The following is a 13941-nucleotide window of genomic DNA, read 5'->3' as shown; positions in this document are numbered from 1 at the left end:
GAAAGTAGTTTTTCTCTTGTAACCCCATGCCCCTGGCAAGGAAGTGAATCCACGAAGCGTCAGGCTCAGAAGATTCCACAATGTAATAATCAAAATCAAAAGGTTGTTAAAGTTAGCAATGTTTGCTCAAAAAAAATACTCACATTGTAATAACCAAACTTAGCAACCTCTTAGCAACTCATCAAATTTTGACATTTGAATAACCAAACTTAACAACTTTTACCAATAACCAAAACTCAATAACCAAACCCAATAACCAAATTCATAACTAAAAAAATAAAAAAACACCTCACATTAGAATCGTCTCATCGAGACGAATAATTTGGTGTGGTCGGGTGTGTGATTGAAACTCGTTTGCAATTGGACATAGGTGCATTGTGTATTGTGGGGGATTTTTTTATAGGGATATAAAAATAACCAACGTGGAGATCAAGTTTGTTAGGTTTGATTATGAACTAAATGGATAATCAAATGCTGACGTGACACATTTTGATTATCGATTTTGATTATTCCCATTGCGGATGCTCTTAGTTTGTTAACATCGTAAGTCCGACCAACATAACCTACTGTATCTCATTCCCCTGAAATTCCACCATATTTAATCCCCCCTCCCTCTCTCTCTCTCTCTCTCTCTCTCTCATCTTCCTTATTATCATCACCATCAACCATGCTGAAATCGACTTTTACTCCAATTTTACACACCATTCCCGCCCAATCCAGACCTTCGAAGCTATCTAGCGCAATCTCCAATGCACTAGCCCAAACCCCACCAACTGTTCGACAAAATGCCTCACCCACCACCACCACCACCGCAAACCCAACCCACAAACACCCTCCAACCTCAGCTTACCTCCACCTCCCTTTCTGCCGAAAACGCTGCCACTACTGCGACTTCCCCATCGTCGCTCTCGGCTCCTCTCCAACCGATACCGATGACAAAGACGACCCCCGAATCCTCAACTATATCCAACTCCTATGCAGAGAAATCCAAGCCACACAATCAGAATCCAACAACCCACCTCTTCAAACGGTCTTTTTTGGAGGGGGTACGCCTTCGCTGGTCCCTCCAAGGCTTGTTTCATCGGTCCTTGGCACATTGGGTTCAAAATTTGGGTTGCGTTCGGATGCTGAGATATCCATGGAAATGGACCCTGGGACATTTGATGCAAAGAAAATGAAGGAGTTGATGGAGTTGGGTGTGAATAGGGTGTCTTTGGGAGTTCAGGCGTTTCAAGATGAGTTGCTCAAGGCTTGTGGGAGAGCTCATTGCGTAAAGGAGGTTCATGAGGCAATTGAGATTGTTGGGTCATGTGGGGTTGAGAATTGGAGTATGGACCTCATATCCTCTCTGCCTCACCAAACATCAGAGATGTGGGAGGAGAGTTTGATGCTCGCGATCGAAGCTCGGCCTGCTCATGTGTCTGTCTATGATTTGCAAGTGGAACAGGGCACCAAATTTGGAATCCTGTAAGTTGAGAGGTAGTTTTACCTGTCAAAGAAGTGTTCATTTGAAACAATTGCACTTGGGGCTGTAAGAGCATCATATGAATGAGTCAATGACAATGATTATTTACCTCTGTAAAAAGTATGGACTGCCAAACTTCATGCTAACTTGGCACGACAAATAGCTTTGCCAAATTTTGGAAAAGTAGAGATAACCCATGGAGCTTGGCTTTTGTTGATCTGTAGCCAAATTACGGCAATGGAAAGTGCTTTGCAAATTATGGAGGTGCTCTAAACGAGCCAAGTAATAGATAGTCAACTTTTTCTTAAAACTTAAAGTGATTCAAAATGTGTTCTAGCTTGGCTTATTTATCATTTGAACCCATTTAAAACAAGTTTCAATTAAGCTTTGTTTGAGTAGCTCCGTTCTTCTTCCTCATATTATAAGCTTACCAATGCGAATTTGAGCCAAGCTTAAACTATAAATAAGCTTTAAGATACTTTTTAAGTTGGGCTTGTGTATATAGTAAACAAAATGTTTCAAAGCTGGCCTTGTTTGGATAATGATCTGATTTTGAACAAGTTTTTCGAGTAGCTTGGTTTGTCTGACAACCCTGCTTTTACTTGTACATTTACAGGTACACACCAGGAGAGTTCCCTCTGCCTTCTGATAACCAATCAGCAGACTTCTATAAACTGGCTTCCAGTATGCTCTCAAATGCAGGTTACAACCACTACGAAATCAGCAGTTACTCCAAGAGTAGTTTCGAGTGCAAGCACAACCTCACCTACTGGCAGAGCAAACCTTTCTATGGATTTGGCCTTGGCTCAGCCAGTTTCCTTGATGGTGTAAGATTTTCAAGGCCAAAGAAAATGAAAGAGTACGTGGGTTATGTGCAAAATTTGGAGGATGGGATTGTGGATTACCGAGAGGCTAGTTGTTCTGATGCCAAGGACATGGCCATGGAATCTGTGATGCTATCTTTTAGAACTGCCAGAGGTTTGGACTTGAAATCATTCAAAGAGACATTTGGTAGCTCTCTTGTTCATTCTCTTTGCAAGGCCTATAGTCCCTATGTGGAAAGTGGGCATGTGGTTTGTTTGGATAGGCATAGAAGGGCTGTGACGAAGGAACAGTTCTGCTCCTTGGTATCTGACGGGCATGAGCTAGAAGATACAGTGGCCTTTATTAGGCTAAGTGATCCAGATGGTTTCCTTCTATCTAATGAGTTGATAACCCTTGCATTCAGAGTCATAGCTCCTTGAACCAAAAATGTAGGTATTTGTCCAAATTTGAAGCTTTATGGAAGCGATTAGAAGTTTTTGAGCCATGTCTGAGGTATTACACCAATGTGATAAAAATTTAGTGTCCCAACAGCAAGAAGATGGGGAATATGAAGATCATCATCACACAAGTGATGGAAGAACAATAGCGACAACAAAAGACACTGCAATGCTAACAGCGTTGTTTTAGTTGTGAAGTAACAATCTTGAAGTGTGATTATTCTTGACATTGGATGAGACTTTTCTTCATAAGATTGTAACATGAAAAATGAAAATGTTTTGGTTTGCCTAACATTGAAATTTAGGCAATAATGCAGTGCAACTATGCTACTTGGCCAACTGAACACCGCCAATATTCACCAGTTGTGATTTTGCTACATTATATAGTACAAATCAATGTTCATCACAAATAGTCAACATTAGAGCCAGTTGAGAGGCAGAACCATGGTTGGGGTTGGGCACAACCATTTGGGATGAATCATTATGAACTATGTAACTAGGCTCATGACAAAAGAGAGCTGAGGAGAGGAAAAAACTCCATTCGACGGCTCTTAAGGTCCAAATCACAACTTCATGTAGGAAACAACATATGCTTGTTGCGTTTTACAAGTTTTTTCCTTCTAATAACAAAACTGATAATTTTGAGACGCCGGTATGTCACCTCTTGGGAAAGATGCGATCAAAGTTTCCATGCAGATCTCCTGACCGGAGAGGCTTCCAGTGAATCCAGTTTCACGAGGGAATGTGTTGGAGGCATTCAATCGGCACACAAAATCTTCAGTCAGATTCTGTCACCATCCCCTTGTCTCTCCAAATTGGCAATTCCAATGGCTTGACTTACAGAGAAAGAAAAATGGTGCCATAACACACTGAATTCATTTGCACTCTGACCTTTACGTAAACTGCAATTACAGAAATCAATTCAACTACTAGAACCAGAATTCATTGAATTCACCAAGTTTTTTCATTTACTCCTATATTTTTGGGGCCAAATATAAAATATTGAACAAAAATGACTTTAGCTGACGCAAAAGTGCACTGCTCTAGTTCTCACTCAACAAAACGACATTAGTTGTTGCAGTCCTACAACAGATATACCACCTATGAAGCACCAAAACTCCAATAGGCCACTGTATCCGTGTCCGACATGCAGTGACATGGGGACACTCCGGGGACATGGTAAAAACGTGTAGGACATGCCATGTGGTGTGTCCATTAAGTTTAATTTTTTTTTCCGAGGGGACACAATGGAGACACGGGGGCACAGGAGAGGGACACAGCGGGGACATGAGGGGGACACATGGAAATATTTTTTGGGGTAAATGAGTACTACTTTAAATATTTTGGGTCAAAAGTTGAATATGACGTATATGTGATGCTTGTTTGTACATATTGATGCTTCATGCTTCCTACGTACAACTATGTTTCCATTGGTTCAACATAAACATTATTTATTTATTGATTTATTTTTGCCATGTCTATATTCCTATTTTTCAAGAAATCTCGCATCCCGTGTCCGTGCTACATTTATACCCTGATAGATAGAGCAGACACAGATAAATAGATAATAGAAACAACAAAGAGCAAAATTAACCACCCCCAAAAAGGATGAAAAGAACTGCCTAGTGGATGGTAAATACGGCGTGATGGTCAAATAACCAATTCTTACGACCAAGGGAGTCACTCCTTAAAGCTAAATTCAGTTAGTAAAGCTCACTGCACATTTCATGAATTCTGGCAGCCTATGTAAGCAATTCTTTAGGTAAATTTTAAGTTTACCAACTATGACGGCTTCGATTTTCGTCCAAGTTGTGCGACGCGCTTCAACTCTTGGGTTCCTTTTCTTGTTTCTCTGCATGCACCAGTGAAAATCACTATTACTTCATTCTGAATCATGGAAGATGCTGTAATTTAAGAGGCTAGAATGGCACCTTTGGTGCAAATAAACAATTAGATAGAAGATTGGGAGCAGCATCAGGGTCAATATTGAAATAGCCAAGTAGAAAATGCTTGTATGCTTCTGCAAAGAGTAAACGATTCAACAAAAGTCGTGAGTGGAAGTAAAGACCAAACTAAACTAACCAACTGAAGCGAAACAAGTAAGAGATAAACCAAAAATCAAGAAACAGACTTGCTGTAGTAGTGATTATGAGACAAGTATGTCCCAAAATTCTCGGTAATCTCAAAGTACAAATTCCTCTGGAGTGGAAAAAAGTACAGATTCTTCCATTTGGCGTCAAAATACAGTTTTGGATCTTTGACAACAAAATTGTACTCATTCGATCATTATTTTTTTATATGCTCAAAAAGATAAGATAGCTTAAATTTCCAAGTTGCAAAGCATATTACAACCCCATGTGCAGGGGTAAAAAGCTTTCCGTTTAGGCAGAGTCGCAGATAAACTGAAAAATATCCTTGTATTCACAGAAGTAAATTAATGTATCTTGAATCTATTTAAAGCTTTAACAACAGCATACAAACTAATTAAGACCAGCATTTACCTTTTTACCCCTTGGAAAAGGTTTTCTTCCTCCTGAGCAAGTGTGCGCATCACAGAATTGCCGCAGGAATAATTCTACCAATACAATCATAAAGACTTAGTGTAGGTAACCACTAGAAAAAGGAAAAGAAAGAAAGATCATAGCATTTTTTCGTGAAACATAAATAATACCATGAAGACGATTTGCTGATGGACTCTGACCAACAGGAAAACAACTATCAGCAAGACTCTGCAACGAGAACACTTGATATGAGTACACACAAAAAAAAAAAAAATCAAAAAATTGGATTAATATTAAACACAAAAATTGTTCAAAAAAAAAAACCTCGCACAAGTGGTGATTTCTTGCAGCTGCTGCAGGATTGCATTTGGTTTTACGAAACTTTGAATAAGAATCCATTGTAAAGTCGCAATGCAATGCCCCACATAAATCTGCTAAGCACTTGCTTTCACTCTGAATCCATTTATAATTCATTACTTGGCAGAAGCAAAGTTCATTAGAGTTTACGTAATATCCCCATAAGCAATAAACCAATTAGAAAAAAGAAGCCCACAGTGTCAAAGGTTACAGGAACATGTAATGAGAATGGTATGGTAAAGGAGATGCTTCATATTAAGACACAGAGCAATTTTTTTGGCTCCCCTAAAGAAACAACATTCCAGCTATTTACATAAAGAAACAACATTCCAGGCTTCCAGCTATGTAACGAGACTCTTTATATGATTGTTCAATCAGGAACGAGACTTTGTGTTAAGGGAAAAATCCCATGTACATGATAAATGCACTTTTTTACACAAAACATTGAAACACATAACTATGAAAAACAATGACTAATCGTTTTTCATGATTAGGAAGGTATATTCATTCTGTTTTGATAGGCAACAAAACTCGGAAATGACACAGACATGCAAACATGAAGATTCCACAAATGCAGCACATGATGTGCTATGGGTAAGTAATATATCTCACAGTTGGGTTTATGGAATTTTGAAAATAAATATAAAAGTGCAACATCATTACAATGAAACTTAAAAAATAATCTATTTCATAACTTAAATACCACCCCCAAATTCCTTCAAAACTAACTACCAAGAGAATATAATTCCACACATTCATACATCTTAAGTCACACACGTCGTCTAACTTATGAAGAAACAAAACACAAAATCTAGTGCGACCTTTCTATAAACATATTGTTCGTATGATGAGGGACTAACAGGATGAGGGAGTGTCCCATGAGCTGTATCGTGTCTGTGTCCAACACAGTCTCTGGCAGGACACAAAACCTTCTTAAAAGTGTGAGTGCCTCTTATAATAAAACAAACTACAAAACAACAACAAAAAGAATGAAACAATACGGTAGAAGACGAGAAGTGCTCCCTCATAACATAACAAAGTGAACGAGCTGCAACTAAAAAAAAAAGTATTTAGTATGATCAACAAGGACAAGGAAACAGGGTCCACATACAACATTTAGGAGATTGTAGTGTCTGTTGTCAAAATGTTGATCAAGAAATTTCTCTCCTCTGAAGATTTTCCTACAGTATCCACACCGCCATTCATTAATATCCACATGGATCTTGTTCTCCTCTTGATCTCTAAAGATATCATTCTCAGGATGAAGTCCACACTTCCTCGAGATCTGATACTTTTCTTGTTCGACAAAAGGCATCAAATACTGCAATGAAAATGTAAACGTAGCCGTTCTCGATGTTAATTAATCAAAACAAGCCAATTCACGAAGCACTACATTTTAAGGAAAAATCTCTTTATTTTATAGTACCTCCTCAATAATTTCCCAAGCTGCTCTACTTCTTTCTCTAGAACAATGAACTTCATGAGTATGCTGGTCTTCCTGCTTAAGTGTTCTAAATACCATTTTTTAGCTAGATCAGTTGCCTACATTTAGGAAGACTGATATAATAGACAGCATAATCAAGTATGAATGTGCCGATTTCTAGCAGCTAGGAGTAAACCTTATTCATAAGCAATATGGTGACCATAAGATGTTAGTCTAATGACTCTAATCCAAGGATGGTAATTTACCTTTCAGCGGCGTACTCCTCTGTGTCCTGCAGCAAAAGCAACTTGTCTTTATCAGGTTAAAACAACAAAATACTTCATACTTCATATACTAGGTGCAATGTTCACATATTGACACCCGAGTGTTTTCTGTCACTCGGGGAGTCAGGGTGTCATTATCTGATCCTTAATAAGTTAATAACCACAAATCATGGACATCAGTCAACATAGATACAGCCAAGATTAAGAAAAGGACCGTGGTGGATGAAAAGGTTCACCAAAAAGCGAAGAGTCGAAGACCAACAAGGGAAGTTTACAACTAAATTAGACATTATCTATATTGAAAAGATTTGCAAAAAGATTGAAAGACTAGGAGAACGTTGAAGTCAGGAATCCTATTCCAGGGGACAAGTGACTGAGTGAGAGCTAATTAAACCACATGGGTGCGGCTCAAAAGCTAGGAAAAATTAAACCACATGCTCGACTGAGTGAGAGCTAATTCCTCATTTGCATGGCAAAAACATTTCTAAGGCCTAAAAATATTTCATATTTTATATTGGATCAATCGCTCTCATTTAATTGGCTGAAGATGGATTGGACTACAAATCTTGTTGGAGTCTGGCAGCGGACTCCAATTACATATCCCTTGCCCTTGGACAACTGATCCTCCAAAATATAAGATACGATACTTTAGGATGGGGTAATGACAATCTCCTTCCTATCCGGTGGGATTACTTATTCCATCGATATTAGTTCCTTCAATCAAGCATGACCGCAAAGTACAGAATTCTACATCTACTTTCCACTAATTTTCCCAGTTTTCTTAGCAAACAAACAGTAAATAAGATTATGGGTTGAGAAATCTCAAAATAAATCAGTAGACTCCGTCATTGGTCTTTTTTGGCACCTTTTGTTGTTCCAAAATGATTTTCAGAGCACAGAAGTAATGATGTTCTTAAAAACTTAATTGGTAACGAGAGAAAATCAAAATATGGCAATTGCAAAGATGATGTTTCTTCAATTCCCTTAAATGGACCAACAAATGGGAACGGAGGGGGTACTTCATATTTCACTGGGTAGCACACTTGTAGGCATTACGAACTAAATTTCAATTCTTTACAAATCCCATCTCTAATTCACTTGATAAGTGATAATACCCATCACCCATTTCATTTTATCCTTCAGTAGACTTGTATTTTGAAAAGTTAATTAAGACAAAAAGCAACGATAATAGTATAAGAATGAATACGGATACGTACATACAATAACACACATAAGTACATAGAAAGAGCGACCTGATTTTCCTGTGTCAGATGTGAAGAAGTTGAGAAGACTCCAATCGTCCCTTGCAGGGAAAGCATCAGAAAGAGAAGCCATTTTACCATCTCTCTCTCTCTCTCTCTCTCTCTTCCTCTCGATACGAACGCTAGTACACAAGCAGCCTGGACTCTAGAACTTGTTTTTGCATTTGCACCCTTGTTTTTGCGTTAACCTTCGCAAAAGTTTCTCATACTCCGGTAAATTGCTGAATTGCCCTTTCTCACAACTCTTTCATCGTTGCAATGGCCTCAAAGTAGACATCATAAAAGAACCAGGCTTCTCTTATTCACCATGTTAAAATTCTAATAAAAGTGTTACATGCATAATATCAAATACAATCTCTCACATACATATGAGGCCTGCACATACTATTACGTATGTGATCCACATGTATATGAGAGACGTTGTATTTGATATTGTGTTCCTAGCATTTTTTAAATTCTAATCGCGAGATGCCAATCAGGATCAATCGCTTTGTTATGTTAAAAAAAAACCACTATGCTTGAATGATTTCCGAAGCTTGTTTAGGCAGTTTAGCTTTCAAAATGAGGTTGAAAAGGCATGACTTTTTTTATCTTTTAAAAATTATCTGTGGAGCTTGTTACTCTAGTTTACGTCATTCTTTCTTGCTTGCAGGCCTAGATTTGTAATTAATCATTCGTGGAAAATTTATATACAGGGCGACTATTCGCAACTTATTATTTTCTCCATTAGTCCATTAAAAATTTTCAAATAATTACAACATGAGCCCATAATGCAAAATGTCCTACTTACCCTTTTGGTATATACTTTGGTAACTAACTGTCGAAAACATATATATATTTCAGTAACTAACTGTTGAAAATACATATATAATTTGGTAATTAACTATCGAATTCTGGTATATACTTCGGTATTAGGTTACCAAAAATTTATTTGACAATATTATATTACTGAAGATTAGAAAAGTCCTATATATATACATTTCAGTAATTGACTACCGAAAATATATAAACATTTCAATAACTAACTGTTGAAATTATTTAAATATTACGGTATTCAAATGTCAAAAACATTACATTTTTTCGGACCTGAAACACCGAAAATCTGGTTCAAAAAATTGAAAATTCTGTATCGAAAAAAACACAGTGCTTGATCGGCTCTCAAGTGGGTTTCGTTTTGAGAGAGAGAGAGAGAGAGAGAGAGAGAGAGAGAGAGAGAGAGTAACCTTGAAGAGAGGAGGGGAGGGAGTGGCGGTGGTAGGGCGGTGTTCGTAGCTTTGGTGGCGGTGGCTATGGAGATTTGGTGTTTTGTGAGGAGAGGGGTATAATAGGAATATTTGGGAAAATTAATAGGTTATATGGAGTAAATAAAAGGAAATTAATGAGTTATATGGAGTAAATGAAGGAAGTGGGCTAATGGAAAAAATAAAGGGTTGCAAATAGCCACCCCTTTATATAATCAAACATCCGTAACAATTGGATGTTCTAAATCGATCATATTTGCCTTGAGAGAATGGACCATCATAATTTTGACCAATGTAGGGTTCAACTAGGAACTTGCCAATATTCAATGGATGTAGTACTTTCTTTAATGATTCACACCTTCAGACTTAGAAAATGTAAAACTTGAATTGTAAAAATGCGAGGGTTTTGGAACATTCCTTACCGATATTGGATTGAGCTAATTTTTTTCAGGAACCCATAACAAAATATATTAAGATTGACTTACGGGTTGAATCAGCTATGTAGAACCCATAATTGGCCACGCAAAAATCACAAAAATCAAGCTTTTCATGCGCAAACAAGAATAGCTTTAAAAAATAAAAAGTAGAAGTAGAAAAAAGGAATAGTTTAATATACAGAATAGAGAGTCTGATTCTGTTTTTTTTTTTTTTTTTTTTATATTGAAAAAGTGACTAGCTAAAGTAGGAAAAAAAAATTTAGAATTAATTTGGTTCAAAATTTACCGAGGCTGAATAAAATGCTTTAGGAACTTAGAAGGTATATGAAGTGTGTTTGAGCCAAAATGTTGGAGTCAACTAAAGTCAAAATGACAACTGAATTTAGAATGAATGGCCAGGTGAATGTTGTGCTGGGAAAATTTTTCGGTGCCGAGCGGGTACCACGTGGTGCCCGCTTGCGCTTCCGAGTTGTCCATTTTGTTTTTGAACGGCTTAGATTTGGAGAGAAAAAAAGTGTTGGGGTGAGAGGGTTTCAATCCAAGCCATTCAAAAGTGTATCAGACGGCTCGGATGCACCGAACAGATACCACATGAGATATATCCGTTCGGCACTGAAAAATCTCTCGTTGTGCTGAGGCTGAGCCCTTATTATATCAACAATAGCCAGTAGATGAGAGAAGACAGTAGAAATAATCAACCCAGTTGGCTTCGGAGGTGGGAATTTTCTAGAGTATGTTTTAGAACTCTCGCTAGGTGCCTATAAAAGGAAGGTGGCCTCCTTTAGCCAAGGCATGCACCACACTCTACTCCAAAAACACTTTTGCCCTTTTCGGTTGTGGGTTTGGAAAATTTAGAAAAAAAATTTCAAACCCAAATCCACTCATTACCTATATTTTCAATCATTACTTTCATTTCTCCCTCCACTTATTACCTCCGTTGTTTTGATATTTTTAGCCGGTATCCAAATATTTTTTAGGAATACATGACTGCTTATTTTACGGCATAAGCTTGGATGCTTTCCTTTTTGTTCCTCTTTGATTGCTCTTAGGACCCGTTTGGATGCCGGATAAGGATTGTGGGTATTAGTTATGAAGGGAGATAAGATAGTATGGAGTATTATGTAAGAAGGATGGACCTACGTGACGGGGGATTAAATAGTACTTGGTTTAGATAAGGGATAAAATAGGGGGATAAAGTTGTTTTGTAGTTGAAATGGAAGAGAGATGGGGTATTATCTAGGGTATTATGTAATAACACCCCAGAACCTCCCCTTCGAGATATTAGAGGGTACAATATAATCCGAGGCTTAGCTAATACCCCCTCCATTTTACTTCCCAGATGAGGTCTTAAGGCTGGATCCACAGACTAAAATGGAAAAAATCACAATCCCCCTTCACAATATCCCATCCAAACGGGCCCTTAATTTATAGCATTTTGGATGTTCAGCCTGCTTGAGGAGCATCAACGTGCTATTGAGAATGAAATCAATTTAGTTGTTTGAAATGGGCAGATAGCTTGCGAGTATACCATTTCTTCATTTAATTTGGCTTAACCCAATTTTTGTTATTTCAATTTGGTGACTGTTTGTCTGCGGACTTTGGTGTTGCAATACTAGACGGCTTTGAGATAGGAGAGATTCAAATTGCTGCATTTTTTGCCTCACCCCATGTGAAGGGTGAAGCCTCGGGGGCTCCACAGGTTGCGTGGGGCAAAAAATCACCAGGGAAGAGAAATAAGGAAAAAAAGCCGGTACTTGACTCGAAAGGAGGAGCGAAAGGTGAAAGGGGATCATTTCTTTGTCTGACCTGGAGCTATTTCATATGGGATGTCAATAGGGTAAACAAAGTTGCGAAGGTGGTGGATTTTAGCACCGTAAATAAATTGCTTGGTTTTTGTGCGTGATTAATTAGTAGGACTTGCTTGTTTTTCTTGCAACTAATCTTTGATGCATTTTCTTTGGAGTTTTTCTCTCTACAGTGTGAGTTGTTTGTTGCTTAAATCATGTCTAACGTTGTGGATGATTCTTTTGTTAGGTCATCCACAGTGGTATAATCAAATGTCAATTGTTTTTAAAGTTAACAATGTTGGTGCAAAAGATTACTCACAATGGTACAATCAAACTTAACAACATCCTTAGAAATAATCAAATTTTGAGCTTTGGATAATCAAAACTAACAACCTTTTTTAATAATCAAAATTTGTGGATCCTACACCACATAAGTTAACTAGTTCCAAAATTTGTATACATGTGTTTCAACTAGTATTTTCTTCTTTCCTTCTTCGCACACTCTTTTTTTTTTTTTGGTTAAAAAAATAAAATTGAAGAATAAAAATTTTATGTAGCCAAGCTTTTTCGCTACTTTATATCTTTTTCACTTCGCCAACAAATTATTTCTCTTTCTTTTCCTCCAAAAGTGAAACTCATATCTCTCGATCATCTACAATTCAATCCATCGTCGCCGGATTAAGGTGTTTCACTCTTCTTTCCTGTTTCTACTACCCACTCCCGGAAAAAAAGAAAAAAGAAAAAAAATCATAATAGGAGCCAAGGAAGTCACCGATTTTTTTTTTAAAATTAAGAAAGGGAATCGATATATTTTAACTCATAAAAAACGTAAATTGAGGGAAGTGAATGACGGAAAACAGGGGGGGAGAGAGAATGAAATTGTAGTGGACCCCATATTTTGATTATGGACTAGAAGTGACCATAGTGAAGCTTAACATTGTTAAGCTTAGCAACCTCTTGAGTGAATAATCAAAAGCTGATGTGTCAACTTTTGGTTATCCTTTTTTGATTATACCACTGTGGATGGCCTTACAAGCCTTTCTGGCTTGTTACGATAATGGTAGGGCAATTGGAGCGTCATAAATTATGCCTTAAAGTGACACAGCCGTCTCTGACACTTGTTCAGTTTGATCATGTTTAACCCTTAGTTACACGAAGCGGGAGCGGGGACGGGGACGGGGGAGCGGATGATCACAGAAGTGTGAAAGCGCCATTAGGAGCGGTTAGGAAAAATTATTAAAATTATAAATATATTTTGAAATTTTATATTGTTAAATGTCAATAAAAAAATATTATTCTACCACATAAAATATTACTATTTAAATTATAAGTTTCTAGTTACATTTCAATATTTTTATTGTAGCACATGATTACACAATAGAGCTCTTTGTGCATATTAAGTAGGCGTAAAAATTAAGGGCATTAATATGACTCTAGAAGGTTAATATCAGATGTGCTCACTAACAAGATCAAAACAACTTTAAAGGTACCAATTGCAACTTGAATCGTAAGTCTCTCAACCGTTTTTTGGGTGTAAGTTCCCATATAGGTAAGGAACGAGTTCCCGTCGTCATTGGGACGGGTTTCTTGGAGTTTCCTTCGACGGGAACGCAGAAACGCGTTTCCGTCGAAGAAACGTGGGCATAGTTGAAGGTTCCTGCAACTAAGGTTTAACCTATTACCTTTGCTGCAAAGTCTTCCCTTAAACAACACTGCAAATTTGCTGCCTTTTTTCTTCTTGGATGGCTTTCTGATGAGGTTTATTTCTCTTATACGGGTATCAGGGTATCTAGTCAGAACCAAGCCCATAGTTTCTTCACACTCTCCGGAGACCTGTTTTTGAGGATTCAAAGTGTTTTCGCATGCTCACTGAATGGGTAAGCAGAGGAATCGCTCTGTGGGATTTTGTTGATATGAACGAT

General features: G+C 37.7%; 2 protein-coding genes across 3 annotated transcripts; one reads left to right on the top strand and one right to left on the bottom strand.

The window, feature by feature from the left end:
• The first annotated feature begins 574 nt into the window (after positions 1-574).
• On the top strand, positions 575-3043 carry LOC131310986 (uncharacterized). The gene is made up of 2 exons (XM_058338283.1): positions 575-1467; positions 2082-3043. Exons 1-2 carry the CDS (start codon positions 668-670, stop codon positions 2707-2709), a joined length of 1428 nt encoding a protein of 475 aa, XP_058194266.1. The 5' UTR covers positions 575-667; the 3' UTR covers positions 2710-3043.
• A 15-nt stretch (positions 3044-3058) lies between these two features.
• LOC131310987 (uncharacterized) lies at positions 3059-8703 on the bottom strand. Of its 2 annotated transcripts, none has more exons than XM_058338286.1 (10): positions 8546-8703; positions 7275-7300; positions 7012-7127; positions 6697-6906; positions 5553-5681; positions 5399-5456; positions 5229-5302; positions 4659-4747; positions 4507-4579; positions 3059-3629 (listed from the first exon to the last, which is right to left on the bottom strand). In XM_058338286.1, the coding sequence occupies exons 3-9, from the start codon at positions 7105-7107 to the stop codon at positions 4510-4512; spliced, it is 726 nt and encodes a 241-aa protein (XP_058194269.1). In that variant the 5' UTR covers positions 7108-7127; positions 7275-7300; positions 8546-8703; the 3' UTR covers positions 3059-3629; positions 4507-4509. The 2 variants fall into 2 exon arrangements, with proteins under 2 accessions (XP_058194269.1, XP_058194268.1); XM_058338285.1 differs by having other exon boundaries at positions 7012-7096.
• Positions 8704-13941: the final 5238 nt, after the last annotated feature.

This window comes from Rhododendron vialii, chromosome 12a (assembly GCF_030253575.1).
Source record: "Rhododendron vialii isolate Sample 1 chromosome 12a, ASM3025357v1".
Classification (NCBI taxonomy): Eukaryota; Viridiplantae; Streptophyta; class Magnoliopsida; order Ericales; family Ericaceae; genus Rhododendron; species Rhododendron vialii.
Note: the sequence above shows the minus strand (reverse complement) of the source record. Positions and strands in the feature narration are given on the sequence as shown.